Consider the following 16,280-nt stretch of genomic DNA (forward strand, 5'->3'; position numbering starts at 1 on the left):
AGAGGTACTGTGAGGTAAACTGATGAATGAGAGGTACTGTGAGGTAAACTGATGAATGAGAGGTACTGTGAGGTAAACTGATTAATGAGAGGTACTGTGAGGTAAACTGCTTTCTGTACCTTCTTGGCCTCTTTGAGTTGTTTTGTCAGGTCGTTCTGCTGCTCCTGCATCTTGGTCTTCCATTCCTGGAGCTGCTCCAGCTGGATCTTATGTTTCTCCAGCTCCTTCAGCTTGACCTTCATCATAACAATAATAACATTAAAATTATTATAAATGATAACAATAATAACACTAATATTATTATAAATGATAACAATAATAACACTAATATTATTATAAATGATAACAATAATAACAATAATACTATTATAAATGATAACAATAATAACAATAATACTATTATAAATGATAACAATAATAACTAATATTATTATAAATGATAACAAATAACACTAATATTATTATAAATGATAACAATAATAATATTATTATAAATGATAACAATAATAACAATAATATTATTATAAATGATAACAATAATAACACTAATATTATTATAAATGATAACAATGATAACACTAATATTATTATAAATGATAACAATAATAACACTAATATTATTATAAATGATAACAATAATAACACTAATACTATTATAAATGATAACAATAATAACAATAATACTATTATAAATGATGACAATAATAACAATAATATTATTAACAATAATAACACTAATATTATTATAAATGATAACAATAATAACACTAAATTATTATTATAAATAATAACAATAATAACAATAATACTATTATAAATGATGACAATAACAATAATTGTTATCATCTAAATCAACATTATCATAATACTACACTTTATTTGTATAGAACAATTGATACATAGACAGCCACTGTAGAGGAAATATATCATTTTTCTTGACCGACCAATTTAGTTGCGTCATTTTTTTTCAGAGGGCGGGCCCCAGGCAACAAAAAAATAATATATATATATATATATATCAAATAAATGCAAAGATAAACCCCACCTGATTTAAAGGACACAGTGAACAGTTGGGAGTTGGGACCAATTTCATTGTAAAAGGCTACCTTGATGTTTAATACAGTCTGTGGACAAACTTAACATATATATGTTGATGGTCATATTTTTCCAACTTCTGTTCCAGTTCAAAGTGTTGATCAGATTCAATTATTATGAATTAATTTAGTTAAATTTCAGATTGATCACAGAATGTAGTATTTTGTAGGAATGAAACATTGAAACACCATCTTGTGGTTCTTTTAGAAGATTCTGTAAATGCGTAGTTGGCAGTAGTCAGAGTGGTGGTCAGACAAGCTAATTTGTCTCATTTCTATTAACTTGATGAAAGAAAATGGAGGTGTAGATAATAGTATGAATTAATGAGAATGATTTATGCCTGTTTGAGTAGAACTCTTTGTGTTGTAGGATTATGTGCTCGCCCGGCATCCATGATGTTGTAATCAGAGAGTATATGCTGGAGAGCTATGGCATTATAACGATGAAAGAACTTTGTGTTTGTTTTTTGAATTTTGTGTACGCACAATTGAGATTCCTGGTCGCAAGTACAATTCGCTAAGGTGTCACTTAATTTCACAAGCTGGTATCATGACGTGTGAAAGATTTAACAACAGTCGGAAACTTGTAACTTGACATCTGAAGACATTCAACAAGTTTTGGAAAATGTATTTTCAGAATTGTTACAAGTATGAATATATATAATTATAATAATAATAATAATATAATATTCTGCTGTGAAAAATACACTTGTAGATTTTGATTCTGCACGCGCTCTTAAGTTCTGTCACTATTGTCACGTTACCAAGAGATTGGTAAACTTGTAGAAAGTTTTGTAAGTTTGTGGAGAGAGATTTGCAAGTAAAAATTTAATTTGAGCAGCTCTGGGGACAGGACCTTTTACTCCTAACCAATCAGTTCTCTCTGGCACAACAACAGCCGCTTAACCATTGGCTTGATTGTTCCTTCAAATCAAATCTCTGGAATTAGCTACCCAATTGAGCAAGAGATGATGAGATAAGTAAAATCAAAACGATCTACTTGAAGTTAATTGTCTGTTAATTGCTTGCTGTTTGGGGGATTTAGGCTGGGTTTCTGAACAGCACTTTGGGATATCAGCTGATGTAAGAAGGGCTTTATAAATAAATTTAATTTGATAAATGTGATTCTTATCTGTGTACGTAGATTTTTTGATGGCATGACAGTAGTACACGCACAGTAGATAGCTAAATTGACATTTCTGGGTCGAAGCTAGCTAGCTAACTCCCACCATCATCACTGCAGTATAGCGAATGTTAGCTATGTTTCTAGAAAATAAAAACGATATATTAGCTAGCTATATTTTAAAGACTTGTTACATACTTTTGAACACTTTTTTGTCAAACTACTTAATTCGCCATGGACGTAAAATAAAAAGCAGGAGCCACAGGGAAAACCACCCATTGGTTGTTCCCCACCCAGAAACCCACCGATTGGTCACTCCCCACCCAGAAACCCACCGATTGGTCACTCCCCACCCAGAAACCCACCGATTGGTCACTCCCCACCCAGAAACCCACCCATTGGTCACTCCCCACCCAGAAACCTACCCATTGGTCGTTCCCCACCCAGAAACCCACCCATTGGTCGTTCCCCACCCCCACCGATTGGTTTTTCCCCACCCAGAAACCCACCCATTGGTCGTTCCCCACCCAGAAGCCCACCCATTGGTTTCCCCACCCAGAAACCCACCCATTGGTTGTTCCCCACCCAGAAACCCACCCATTGGTCGTTCCCCACCCAGAAACCCACCCATTGGTCGTTCCCCACCCAGAAACCCACCCATTGGTCGTTCCCCACCCAGAAACCCACCCATTGGTTGTTCCCCACCCAGAAATCCACCCATTGGTTGTTCCCCACCCAGAAACCCACCCATTGATTGTTTTCCCCAACCAGAAACCCACCCATTGGTTGTTCCCACCCAGAAACCCACCCATTGGTTGTTCCCCACCCAGAAACCACCCATTGGTTCCCCACCCAGAAACCCACCCATTGGTCCACATGTGGTCCCCACCCAGAAACCCACCCATTGGTTGTTCCCCATCCAGAAACCCACCCATTGGTTGTTCCCACCCAGAAACCCACCCATTGGTCACTCCCCACCCAGAAACCCACCCATTGGTCACTCCCCACCCAGAAACCCACCCATTGGTCACTCCCCACCCAGAAACCCACCCATTGGTCACTCCCCACCCAGAAACCCACCCATTGGTCACTCCCCACCCAGAAACCCACCCATTGGTCACTCCCCACCCAGAAACCTACCCATTGGTCACTCCCCACCCAGAAACCCACCCATTGGTCACTCCCCACCCAGAAACCCACCCATTGGTCTCTCCCACCCAGAAACCCACCCATTGGTCACTCCCCACCCAGAAACCCACCCATTGGTCGTTCCCCACCCAGAAACCCACCCATTGGTCCCCCACCCAGAAACCCACCAATTGGTTGTTCCCCACCCAGAAACCCACCCATTGGTCACTCCCCACCCAGAAACCCACCCATTGGTCACTCCCCACCCAGAAACCCACCTATTGTTCCTTCCCACCCAGAAACCCACCCATTGGTCTCCCACCCAGAAACCCACCCATTGGTCACTCCCCACCCAGAAACCCACCCATTGGTCACCCTCCCCACCCAGAAACCCACCATTGGTTGTTCCCCACCCAGAAACCCACCCATTGGTTGTTCCCCACCCAGAAACCCACCCATTGGTTCCCACCCAGAAACCCACCCATTGGTCACGTTCCCACCCAGAAACCCACCCATTGGTCACCCATTGGTTGTTCCCCACCCAGAAACCCACCCATTGGTTGTTCCCCACCCAGAAACCCACCCATTGGTTGGTCACCACCAGAAACCCACCCATTGGTCACTCCCCACCCAGAAACCCACCCAATGGTCACTCCCATCCAGAAACCCCCCATTCACTCCCCACCCAGACCTGCTATGGTTCCTTGAAATCCAGTGAACATCCCATTGGTCACCTCCAGAAAGTGATGTTATATGTTGACAATTATTAGAAAACAAGTCTCCCCACCCAGTTGAAATCCCTCATTCCCCCAGACCTGCTATGGTTCCTTGAAAAAAGTGAACATCCCACACCTTAAAGTGATTTATATGTTGACAATTATTAGAAAACAAGTCTGTTAATTCATAGTTATTTTGGAAAAAAAATCATCTAAATCATAATAAACATAATAATAATCACAATTAGGTATAGGAATAAACATGATAGAAATAACGGTACCTTGTCCTCTGTCCTCTTCATCCTCAGAGTCTCTAACTTTTCCTCCAGATCCTTCACCTGACCTCGCAGAGACTCCTCCTCCTGGTGGGGAGGGAGGGAGGGAGAGGGGGGGAGGGGGGAGAGGGGGAGAGGGGGAGAGAGGGGGGAGAGGGAGGGAGGGAGAGGGGGAGAGAGGGGGAGGGGAGGGGGAGAGAGGGGGAGGGAGAGGGGGAGAGAGGGGGAGAGGGGGAGAGAGGGGGGAGAGAGGGGGAGGGAGGGAGAGGGGGAGAGAGGGGGAGAGAGGGGGGGAGAGGGGGAGAGAGGGGGGAGGGAGAGGGGGAGAGAGGGGGAGAGGGAGGGAGGGAGAGGGGGAGAGAGGGGGAGGGAGAGGGGAGAGAGGGGGGAGAGGGAGGGAGGGAGAGGGGGAGAGAGGGGGAGGGAGAGATGCAGCTTAAGCCTCAACCTCTTCAACATATACATTAATGAATTGGTGAGGGCACTAGAACAGTCCGCAGCACCCGGCCTCACCCTACTAGAATCTGAAGTTAAATGTCTGCTGTTTGCTGATGATCTGGTTCTTCTGTCTCCAACCAAGGAGGGCCTACAGCAGCACCTAGATCTTCGGCACAGATTCTATCAGACCTGGGCCCTGACAGTAAATCTCAGTAAGACCAAAATAATGGTGTTCCAAAAAAGGTCCAGTCACCAGGACCACAAATACAAATTCCATCTAGACACCATTGCCCTAGGGCACACAAAAACTATACATACCTTGGCCTAAACATCAGCGCCACAGGTAACTTCCACAAAGCTGTGAACGATCTGAGAGACAAGGCAAGAAGGGCATTCTATGCCATCAAAAGGAACATAAATTTCAACATACCAATTAGGATCTGGCTAAAAATACTTGAATCAATCATAGAGCCCATTGCCCTTTATGGTTGTGAGGTCTGGGGTCCACTCACCAACCAAGAATTCACTAAATGGGACAAACACCAAATTGAGATTCTGCATGCAAAATTCTGCAAAAAATATCCTATATGTACAACGTAAAACACCAAATAATGCAGAGCAGAATTAGGCCGATACCCACTAATTATCAAAATCCAGAAAAGAGCCGTTAAATTCTACAACCACCTAAAAGGAAGCGATACCCAAACCTTCCATAACAAAGCCATCACCTACAGAGAGATGAACCTGGAGAAGAGTCCCCTAAGCAAGCTGGTCCTGGGGCTCTGTTCACAAACACAAACAGACCCCACAGTGGCAGAATACCTGACCACTGTGACTGACCCAAACTTAAGGAAAGCTTTGACTATGTACAGACTCAGTGAGCATAGCCTTGCTATTGAGAAAGGCCGCCGTAGACAGACCTGGCTCTCAAGAGAAGACAGGCTATGTGCACACTGCCCACAAAATGAGGTGGGAACTGAGCTGCACTTCCTAACCTCCTGCCCAAATAATGACCATATTAGAGAGATAAACTCCCACATTACACAGACCCACAAGATGTGACCTGTTGCCAAAACTTTTAAATCTACCACTTGCTTTGAAAAACTCCCATATCTACTGGGTGAAATTCCACAGTGTGCCATCACAGCAACAAGATTTGTGACCTGTTGCCAGAGAGAAGAGGGCAACCAGTGAAGAACAAACACCATTGTAAATACAACCCATATTTATGCTTATTTATTTTATCTTGAGTCAGACAGAGACATTTGTACATTGTTAGAGGAGACACTGTATATATATATAATATGACATTTGTAATGTCTTTACTGTTTTGAAACTTCTGTATGTGTAATGTTTACTGTTAATTTTTGTTGTTTTTCACTTTATATATTCACTTTGTATGTTGAGAGACCTCACTTGCTTTGGCAATGTTAACACATGTTTCCCATGCCAATAAAGCCCTTGAATTGAATTGAATTGAAATTGAGAGAGACAGAGACAGAGACAGACAGAGACAGAGAGAGACAGAGAGAGAGAGAGACAGAGAGAGAGACAGAGAGAGAGAGACAGAGAGGGAGAGGAGACAGAGAGAGAGAGGAGAGAGAGAGAGAGAGAGAGAGAGAGAGAGAGAGAGAGAGACAGAGAGAGAGCGAGAGAGAGAGAGACAGAGAGAGAGAGAGAATAGTTAATACAGCTGTTGGGGGGTTAGGCAGCGGGGACACTAAAATACTGACAGTGTTAATTGTTAGTGTGGAACAACACTCCAGATTAACATGAAGCCACACACACACACACACACACACACTAAACACATCACACACACCCACCCACCCACACACACACCCACCATCACATCATACCACCACACTAAACACACACATAACATCACCACACACACTAAACACATCACACACACACACACAGACACACCCACCCACCCCCCACACACACCATCACATCACACCACCACACTAAACACACCCGTAACATCACCACACACACTACACACACACCAAACTATCAAACCACAGCACTGCACCTGAGTTGCCATAGCGACTTCCTCCTGAGAGAGCGTGGATGAGACACTAATTATGACAGTCTATATACTGAGTGTACAAAACCTTTTAAAAACATGCTCTTTCTATGACATACACTGACCAGGTGAAAGATATGATCCCTATTGATGTAAATCCACTTCAATCAGTGTAGATGAAGGGGAGGAGACAGGTGGTTAAAGAAGGATTTTTAAGCCTTGAGATAATTGAGACATGGGTTGTGTTCGTGTGTCATTCAGAGGGTGAATGGGGAAGACAACATATTGAAGTGCCTTTGTACGGGGTATGGTAGTAGGTGCCAGGAGCACCGGTTTGTGTCAAGAACTGCAACGCTGCCTGGGTTTTTCACACTCAACAGTTTCCTGTGTGTTTAAGAATGGTCCACCTCCCAAAGGACATCCAGCCAACTGGACACAACTGTGGGAAAAATTGGAGTCAACATGGGCCAACATCCCTGTGAAACGCTTGAGACACCTTGTAGAGTCCATGACCCTGATGAATTTAGTGAGGGCAAAGGTGTGTGCAACTCAATATACTAGTGGTTAGAGTGGTAGAGTGGGAGGCAGGTAGCCTAGTGGTTAGAATGTAGAGGAGGCAGGTAGCCTAGTGGTTAGAATGTAGAGGAGGTAGGTAGCCTAGTGGTTAGAGTGTAGAGGAGGTAGGTAGCCTAGTGGTTAGAGTGTAGAGGAGGTAGGTAGCCTAGTGGTTAGAATGTAGAGGAGGCAGGTAGCCTAGTGGTTAGAGTGTAGAGGAGGCAGGTAGCCTAGTGGTTAGAGTGTAGAGGAGGCAGGTAGCCTAGTGGTTAGAGTGTAGAGGAGGCAGGTAGCCTAGTGGTTAGAATGTAGAGGAGGCAGGTAGCCTAGTGGTTAGAATGTAGAGGAGGCAGGTAGCCTAGTGGTTAGAGTGTGGGGAGGAGGTAGCCAGTGGTTAGAATGTAGAGGAGGCAGGTAGCCTAGTGGTTAGAGTGTAGAGGAGGCAGGTAGCCTAGTGGTTAGAATGTAGAGGAGGCAGGTAGAGTGGTTAGAGGGGAGGGGCAGGTAGCCTAGTGGTTACAAAGTGTAGAGGAGGCAGGTAGCCTAGTGGTTAGAGTGGTTAGTGGTTAGAATGTAGAGGAGGCAGGTAGCCTAGTGGTTGGTGTAGAGGAGGCAGGTAGTAGTGGGAGGAGCTGTCAGAGGAGGGTAGCCTAGTGGTTAGAGTGTAGGGGTGGCAGGTAGCCTAGTGGTTAGAATGTAGAGGAGGCAGGTAGCCTAGTGGTAGAGGAGGTAGAGCCGGTTTGGTTAGAGTTTCCCCAAGGGAGGCAGGTAGCCTAGTGGTTAGAGTGTAGGGACTGCAGGTAACCTAGTGGATAGAGTGTAGGGAGGTAGGTAGCCAGTGGTTAGAGTGTAGAGGAGGCAGGTAGCCTAGTGGTTAGAGTGTAGGGGGGAGTCAGGTAGAGGAGGCAGTCTAGTGGTGGTTAGCCTAGTGGTTAGAGTGAGGGGAGGCAGGTAGCCTAGTGGTTAGAGTGTAGAGGAGGCAGGTAGCCTAGTGGTTAGAGTGTAGAGGAGGCAGGTAGCCTAGTGGTTAGAGTAACCGCAAGTAGTTGGACTAGCAAGTTCAAATCCCCGAGCTGACAAGGTACAAATCTGTCGTTCTGCCCCTGTTCCTAGGCCGTCATTCATTCATTCACAGGTACTGAGGAGATCCATTATGTTACTTGTTTACTTGTTATTCGTGAGAGATATTTTTATTTCTTTGCGATAGTAGTTCACTGAATTGCTTAGTTTCTAACGCTGCTGCTACAAACGTCTGGCGCTCCGTAGAATGTAAATGCGTTATCACGTGATGCTGCCTTCAAATCTCATTCCAAATTGCGGTAACCTTAAATAAACGTTAATAAACTTTAATAAAAGTCCACAAAAAGCGTCAAAACTACTGCACACCACTGGGCGCGATCTCCATGACGCTCCGATCGTGCTGCTCAGACCACAGCGCTACGGCAGTTCACAATGCTTTTGCGAGCCGTGAGAATATTTGATACTTGATGGTATGAGGACGATCGGTTTGTAGAACCTTTCCCCAAAACCACAGCCCACTAGATACAGTAGTGCGTTGTTATACTGTAGCCTAAAAAAAACACTGCTTCCAGCCGCCCCCTGGTGGCCATTATACATGTTAAATATTTATTCAAATCCGACATCTGTACTACAGAGTAAAGCTAACATTTACACACTTAGACACCAGGTAAAATGAGTCTTTAAAAACATACAGAATCTTTATGGCTATTTGCTATAGCCTCCTGGGTGGCGCAGTGGTTTAAGGCATCGCTGTGCCACCAGAGATTCTGGGTTCTCCATGAAATTATGGAGAAAAAAATGGCTTACTATATATTGTACACGTCTAACCCAAGACAGTACACCTGTTAACAGGTGACTAAATGAGGGAGAACAGCTTGTGTTTACTGTGTCATTACACCTGAGGGTATTACATCACTCCAGTATCACAGTGAGCCATACAGTACAGTTAGTCATCCACTGTACCTTGCTGGGGAGTGGAGGTGGGGGGGCTGAAGGGGAGAGGAGCCCCCCGGGTGAGGGGATGATGGGGGCCCCCAGGGGGGTCTGTGCCGGGGTGGAGGGCTCGCTGCTGCTCATCTCTCCAGCCGAGGCAGACACAGACCCAGAGGGCCCCGCCTTGGAGGCTCCGGTTCCCGCAGGACGGCTGGGCTGGAGGGGGAGAGAGGAAGAGAGAGAGAGAGAGAGGGGGAGAGAGAGGAGGAGAGAGGGGGAGAGAGGACGAAAGAGGAGGAAAGGGAGAGAGAGAGGAGGAAAGGGAGAGAGAGAGGAGTAGAGAGGAGGAGAGAGATGAGGGTTAGACCATAATGACCCCAGCAAGGGGTTAGACACCAGGGACCAGACAAACACATCACTGTGAAATTTGGTATAGAAAATGTAATGTCTGGCAAAGCTTCTGACATTCACCAGAAGACAGATGGATTAATACAGACCTATGTAATAAAAATATTAGTTATGAGTGAGAATATATATATATATATATATATAAAGAATAAAAAAAATAAAGATAAAAGATAAAGATAAAAGTTTGAAAAACTTAGAAGTGAAAAAAAGACTGAGTTCACTCAAGAAGATAAGGAACAAAATGCCTCTGTAGAAGATTGGGCTCACCTTGGGCCTTCTGGCCGTAGTCTGAAGAGCAGTGGAGAGGACAAGAGAGGAGAGGAGAAGACAGGAAGAGGAGGAAAAGAGGGAGAGGAAGAGAGAGAGAGGAGGAGAGAGAGAGAGAGGTTAGGAGAAGAAGAGAGAGGAGAGGAAGAGAGAGAGATTAGGAGACGAAGAGAGAGGAGAGGTTAGGAGAAGAAGAGAGGAAGAGAGAGGAGAGATTAGGAGAGGAAGAGAGAGGAGAGGTTAGGAGAAGAAGAGAGAGGAGAGGTTAGGAGAGGAAGAGAGAGAGAGGTTAGAAGAGAGGAAGAGGAGGAGAGGTTAGGAGAGGAAGAGAGGAGAGGATAGGAGAGGAAGAGACAGGAGGAGATGGGAGAGGAAGAGGAGGAGAGTTTAGGAGAGGAAGAGATAGGAGAGGTTAGGTGAGGAAGAGATAAGAGAGATTAGAGAGGAAGAGAGGAGAGATTAGGAGAGGAAGAGGAGGAGAGGTTAGGAGAGGAAGATGAGGAGAGGTTAGGAGAGGAAGAGGAGGAGAGGTTAGGAGAGGAAGAGGAGGAGAGGTTAGGAGAGGAAGATGAGGAGAGGTTAGGAGAGGAATATATAAGAGAGGTTAGGAGAGTTAAAGACAGGAAGAGATAGGAGAGGAGAGGAAGAGACAGGAAGAGAGAGGAGAAAAAGCACCAACAGAAGTGTTAGTGGCATGCTGAAACCAGGTATAACATCAGTACAGTCAGATCAGCTGATGAGGACAGGAAGTCTGACAACCACATCACATGTTGTCTAAAGCATAACACTGCCATTCATCACCTTCTGAGTGGTTCTACAAATGTCTCCACCGCAAAGACAATTGAACAGGTTATAACATGATGAACAGGTCATAGCATGATGAACAGGTTATAGCATGATGAACAGGTTATAGGATGATGAACAGGTTATAACATGATGAACAGGTTATAGCATGATGAATAGGTTATAGCATGATGAACAGGTTATAGCATGATGAACAGGTCATAGCATGATGAACAGGTTATAACATGATGAACAGGTCATAGCATGATGAACAGGTTATAGCATGATGAACAGGTCATAGCATGATGAACAGGTCATAGCATGATGAACAGGTTATAACATGATGAACAGGTCATAGCATGATGAACAGGTTATAACATGATGAACAGGTCATAGCATGATGAACAGGTTATAACATGATGAACAGGTCATAGCATGATGAACAGGTTATAGCATGATGAACAGGTTATAGCATGATGAAAAGGTCATAGCATGATGAACAGGTTATAACATGATGAACAGGTCATAGCATGATGAACAGGTTATAGCATGATGAACAGGTCATAGCATGATGAACAGGTTATAACATGATGAACAGGTCATAGCATGATGAACAGGTTATAGCATGATGAACAGGTTATAGCATGATGAACAGGTTATAGCAGGATGAACAGGTTATAGCATGATGAACAGGTTATAGCAGGATGAACAGGTTATAGCATGATGAACAGGTTATAGCATGATGAACAGGTTATAGCAGGATGAACAGGTTATAGCATGATGAATAGGTTATAGCAGGATGAACAGGTCATAGCATGATGAACAGGTTATAACATGATGAACAGGTTATAGCATGATGAACAGGTTATAGCATGATGAACAGGTTATAACATGATGAACAGGTTATAGCATGATGAACAGGTTATAGCAGGATGAACAGGTTATAGCATGATGAACAGGTTATAGCATGATGAACAGGTTATAGCAGGATGAACAGGTTATAGCAGGATGAACAGGTTATAGCATGATGAACAGGTTATAGCAGGATGAACAGGTTATAGCATGATGAACAGGTTATAGCATGATGAACAGGTTATAGCAGGATGAACAGGTTATAGCATGATGAACAGGTTATAGCAGGATGAACAGGTTATAGCATGATGAACAGGTTATAGCATGATGAACAGGTTATAGCAGGATGAACAGGTTATAGCATGATGAACAGGTTATAGCAGGATGAACAGGTTATAGCATGATGAACAGGTTATAGCAGGATGAACAGGTTATAGCATGATGAACAGGTTATAGCAGGATGAACAGGTTATAGCATGATGGACAGGTTATAGCAGGATGAACAGGTTATAGCAGGATGACAGGACACCACACTGATGTTTTCTTGGCGATTGAGAAGAGTGCCTCTTGTGCTAACATTCCTCCTGAAAGCCTCTGTGTCTGGCAGTTGGTCTCTGGCCACACATAGTCTCTGTCTCTTTGTCTCACCGAGGTTGAACTATCTGATAAATGACTGGTACCACCAGCGTCTTTCTGATAAATGGCTGCATTGTGTCCGTAGTGGGAAACAACATGTCTGATACAGACAAGAGGGAGTGAACCGTAACCCTAACTCCTCTGACCCCACCGATGGGATGTAGTTAGATCACTACACTGGTACAAAAAAGGGTTCAAAAAGGGTTCTTCGGATGTCACAATAGGAGAACCCTTTTTGGTTCCAGGTAGAACCCTTTTTGGTTCCAGGGAGAACCCTTTTTGGTTCCAGGGAGAACCCTTTTTGGTTCCAGGGCCTCTGTTGAAAGGGATCCTCACGGAACCCAAAAGGATTCTATCTGGAACCAAAAGAGTTCCACCTGGAACCAAAAGAGTTCTACCTGGAACCAAAAGAGTTCTACCTGGAACCAAAAGAGTTCTACCTGGAACCAAAATAGTTCTACCTGGAACCAAAAAGTGTTCCTTCAACAAGTTATCCTATAGCGACAGGCGTAGACCCCTTTTAAGTTCAACATGGCCCCTTTTTTTCTAAGAGTGTAGTAGAATATGGGCAGCTGAGGAGCGTTGTCCTGCCGTCATCTGGGTCAGGAGGTAGATAGAATCCATCCTTCAGGTTAACATGACTACATGTCATAGACTACGGGGCCAATGAACCCCATTCTCTCTTTTTTCCCGACGCTTTTGACCTGTCTGTGATACCGTATCTTAGAGGATATGATGTCACAGCGAGGCAACGTCCTCCCTCTTTATATGCATAAGGACACAATGGCATGAGATTCAAATGAAAGGGTGGGGCAATGTGGTTATATTTAAATAGAAACACTATAGTGATCGCAAAATAACGATAAAAAAATAACTCTCTCTCCAACACAACTCTTGTAAAACAGCTAGGTCTTATTATGGACTGGTATGTAAAACAACTAGGTCTTATTATGGACTGGTATGTAAAACAACTAGGTCTTATTATGGACTGGTATGTAAAACAACTAGGTCTTATTATGGACTGGTATGTAAAACAGCTAGGTCTTATTATGGACTGGTATGTAAAACAGCTAGGTCTTATTATGGACTGGTATGTAAAACAGCTAGGTCTTATTATGGACTGGTATGTAAAACAGCTAGGTCTTATTATGGACTGGTATGTAAAACAGCTAGGTCTTATTATGGACTGGTATGTAAAACAGCTAGGTAGTATTATGGACTGGTATGTAAAACAGCTAGGTCTTATTATGGACTGGTATGTAAAACAGCTAGGTCTTATTATGGACTGGTATGTAAAACAGCTAGGTCTTATTATGGACTGGTATGTAAAACAGCTAGGTCTTATTATGGACTGGTATGTAAAACAGCTAGGTCTTATTATGGACTGGTATGTAAAACAGCTAGGTCTTATTATGGACTGGTATGTAAAACAGCTAGGTCTTATTATGGACTGGTATGTAAAACAGCTAGGTCTTATTATGGACTGGTATGTAAAACAGCTAGGTAGTATTATGGACTGGTATGTAAAACAGCTAGGTCTTATTATGGACTGGTATGTAAAACAGCTAGGTCTTATTATGGACTGGTATGTAAAACAGCTAGGTCTTATTATGGACTGGTATGTAGAACAGCTAGGTCTTATTATGGACTGGTATGTAAAACAGCTAGGTCTTATTATGGACTGGTATGTAAAACAGCTAGGTCTTATTATGGACTGGTATGTAAAACAGCTAGGTCGTATTATGGACTGGTATGTAAAACAGCTAGGTCGTATTATGGACTGGTATGTAAAACAGCTAGGTCTTATTATGGACTGGTATGTAAAACAGCTAGGTCTTATTATGGACTGGTATGTAAAACAGCTAGGTCTTATTATGGACTGGTATGTAAAACAGCTAGGTAGTATTATGGACTGGTATGTAAAACAGCTAGGTCTTATTATGGACTGGTATGTAAAACAGCTAGGTCTTATTATGGACTGGTATGTAAAACAGCTAGGTCTTATTATGGACTGGTATGTAAAACAGCTAGGTCTTATTATGGACTGGTATGTAAAACAGCTAGGTCGTATTATGGACTGGTATGTAAAACAGCTAGGTCTTATTATGGACTGGTATGTAAAACAGCTAGGTCTTATTATGGACTGGTATGTAAAACAACTCTTGTAAAACAGCTAGGTCTTATTATGGACTGGTATGTAAAACAGCTAGGTCGTATTATGGACTGGTATGTAAAACCGCTAGGTCGTATTATGGACTGGTATGTAAAACAGCTAGGTCGTATTATGGACTGGTATGTAAAACAGCTAGGTCTTATTATGGACTGGTATGTAAAACAGCTAGGTCTTATTATGGACTGGTATGTAAAACAGCTAGGTCTTATTATGGACTGGTATGTAAAACAGCTAGGTCTTATTATGGACTGGTATGTAAAACAGCTAGGTCTTATTATGGACTGGTATGTAAAACAGCTAGGTCTTATTATGGACTGGTATGTAAAACAGCTAGGTCTTATTATGGACTGGTATGTAAAACAGCTAGGTCTTATTATGGACTGGTATGTAAAACAGCTAGGTCTTATTATGGACTGGTATGTAAAACAACTCGTGTAGAACAGCTAGGTCTTATTATGGACTGGTATGTAGAACAGCTAGGTCGTATTATGGACTGGTATGTAAAACAGCTAGGTCTTATTATGGACTGGTATGTAGAACAGCTAGGTCTTATTATGGACTGGTATGTAGAACAGCTAGGTCTTATTATGGACTGGTATGTAAAACAGCTAGGTCTTATTATGGACTGGTATGTAAAACAGCTAGGTTGTATTATGGACTGGTATGTAAAACAGCTAGGTTGTATTATGGACTGGTATGTAAAACAGCTAGGTCTTATTATGGACTGGTATGTAAAACAGCTAGGTTGTATTATGGACTGGTATGTAAAACAGCTAGGTTGTATTATGGACTGGTATGTAAAACAGCTAGGTCTTATTATGGACTGGTATGTAAAACAGCTAGGTTGTATTATGGACTGGTATGTAAAACAGCTAGGTCTTATTATGGACTGGTATGTAAAACAGCTAGGTTGTATTATGGACTGGTATGTAAAACAGCTAGGTCTTATTATGGACTGGTATGTAAAACAGCTAGGTTGTATGGATGTGTGAACTGCACCAGATAGGGGCATTACAGCAAGATAACAAGGCATCGAGGTCAATTCCATTTCAACTCTAGTCAATTCAGAAAGTTAACCAAATTGTAATGACACGTTTCTCATTGAAAAGCATTGAAGCACTGAAATGTCAGTGTACTTCCTGAATAGACTGGCATTGATCCAAACACCCAATCACCTGAACTAATTCATGAGCTGTTAACATATTCTAATGAGCTGGTAACATATTCTAATGCCCTGTTAACATATTCTAATGAGCTGTTAACATATTCTAATGAGCTGTTAACATATTCTAATGAGCTGTTAACATATTCTAATGCACTGTTAACACATTCTAATGCCCTGTTAACATTCTAATGAGCTGTTAACGTATTCTAATGAGCTGTTAACATATTCTAATGACCTGTTAACATATTCTAATGAGCTGTTACCATATTCTAATGAACTGTTAACACATTCTAATGCCCTGTTAACATTCTAATGAGCTGTTAACATATTCTAATGCACTGTTAACATTCTAATGAGCTGTTAACATATCAGAATGAGCTGTTAATATATTCTAATGCGCGGTTAACATATTCTAATGAGCTGTTAACATATTCTAATGAGCTGTTAACACATTCTAATGCCCTGTTACCATATTCTAATGAGCTGTTAACGTATTCTAATGAGCTGTTAACACATTCTAATGCCCTGTTACCATATTCTAATGAGCTGTTAACATAACCCAGGAGCTATATTCTACATAGGCAGATAATTATACAACAACAATATAAAACAGACACGTTTGCATAACCCCCTAATGAAATGAGGAATGGATTAAGCACCTATCTAGATCACAGCTCCGTTA

At 42.6% G+C, this 16,280-nt stretch overlaps 1 protein-coding gene across 1 annotated transcript in view; it reads right to left on the reverse strand.

Moving 5' to 3' along the window:
• The window catches only part of LOC112263958 (dynactin subunit 1), a 77,750-nt gene that overhangs the window by 60,704 nt on the left and 766 nt on the right, over positions 1-16,280 (reverse strand). Inside the window, 4 exon segments of the mRNA XM_042325064.1 lie at positions 111-236; positions 4,343-4,423; positions 9,345-9,530; positions 9,990-10,010. Coding sequence (XP_042180998.1) covers positions 111-236; positions 4,343-4,423; positions 9,345-9,530; positions 9,990-10,010 — 414 coding nt within the window.

This window comes from Oncorhynchus tshawytscha, linkage group LG08, assembly GCF_018296145.1.
Source record: "Oncorhynchus tshawytscha isolate Ot180627B linkage group LG08, Otsh_v2.0, whole genome shotgun sequence".
Classification (NCBI taxonomy): domain Eukaryota; kingdom Metazoa; phylum Chordata; class Actinopteri; order Salmoniformes; family Salmonidae; genus Oncorhynchus; species Oncorhynchus tshawytscha.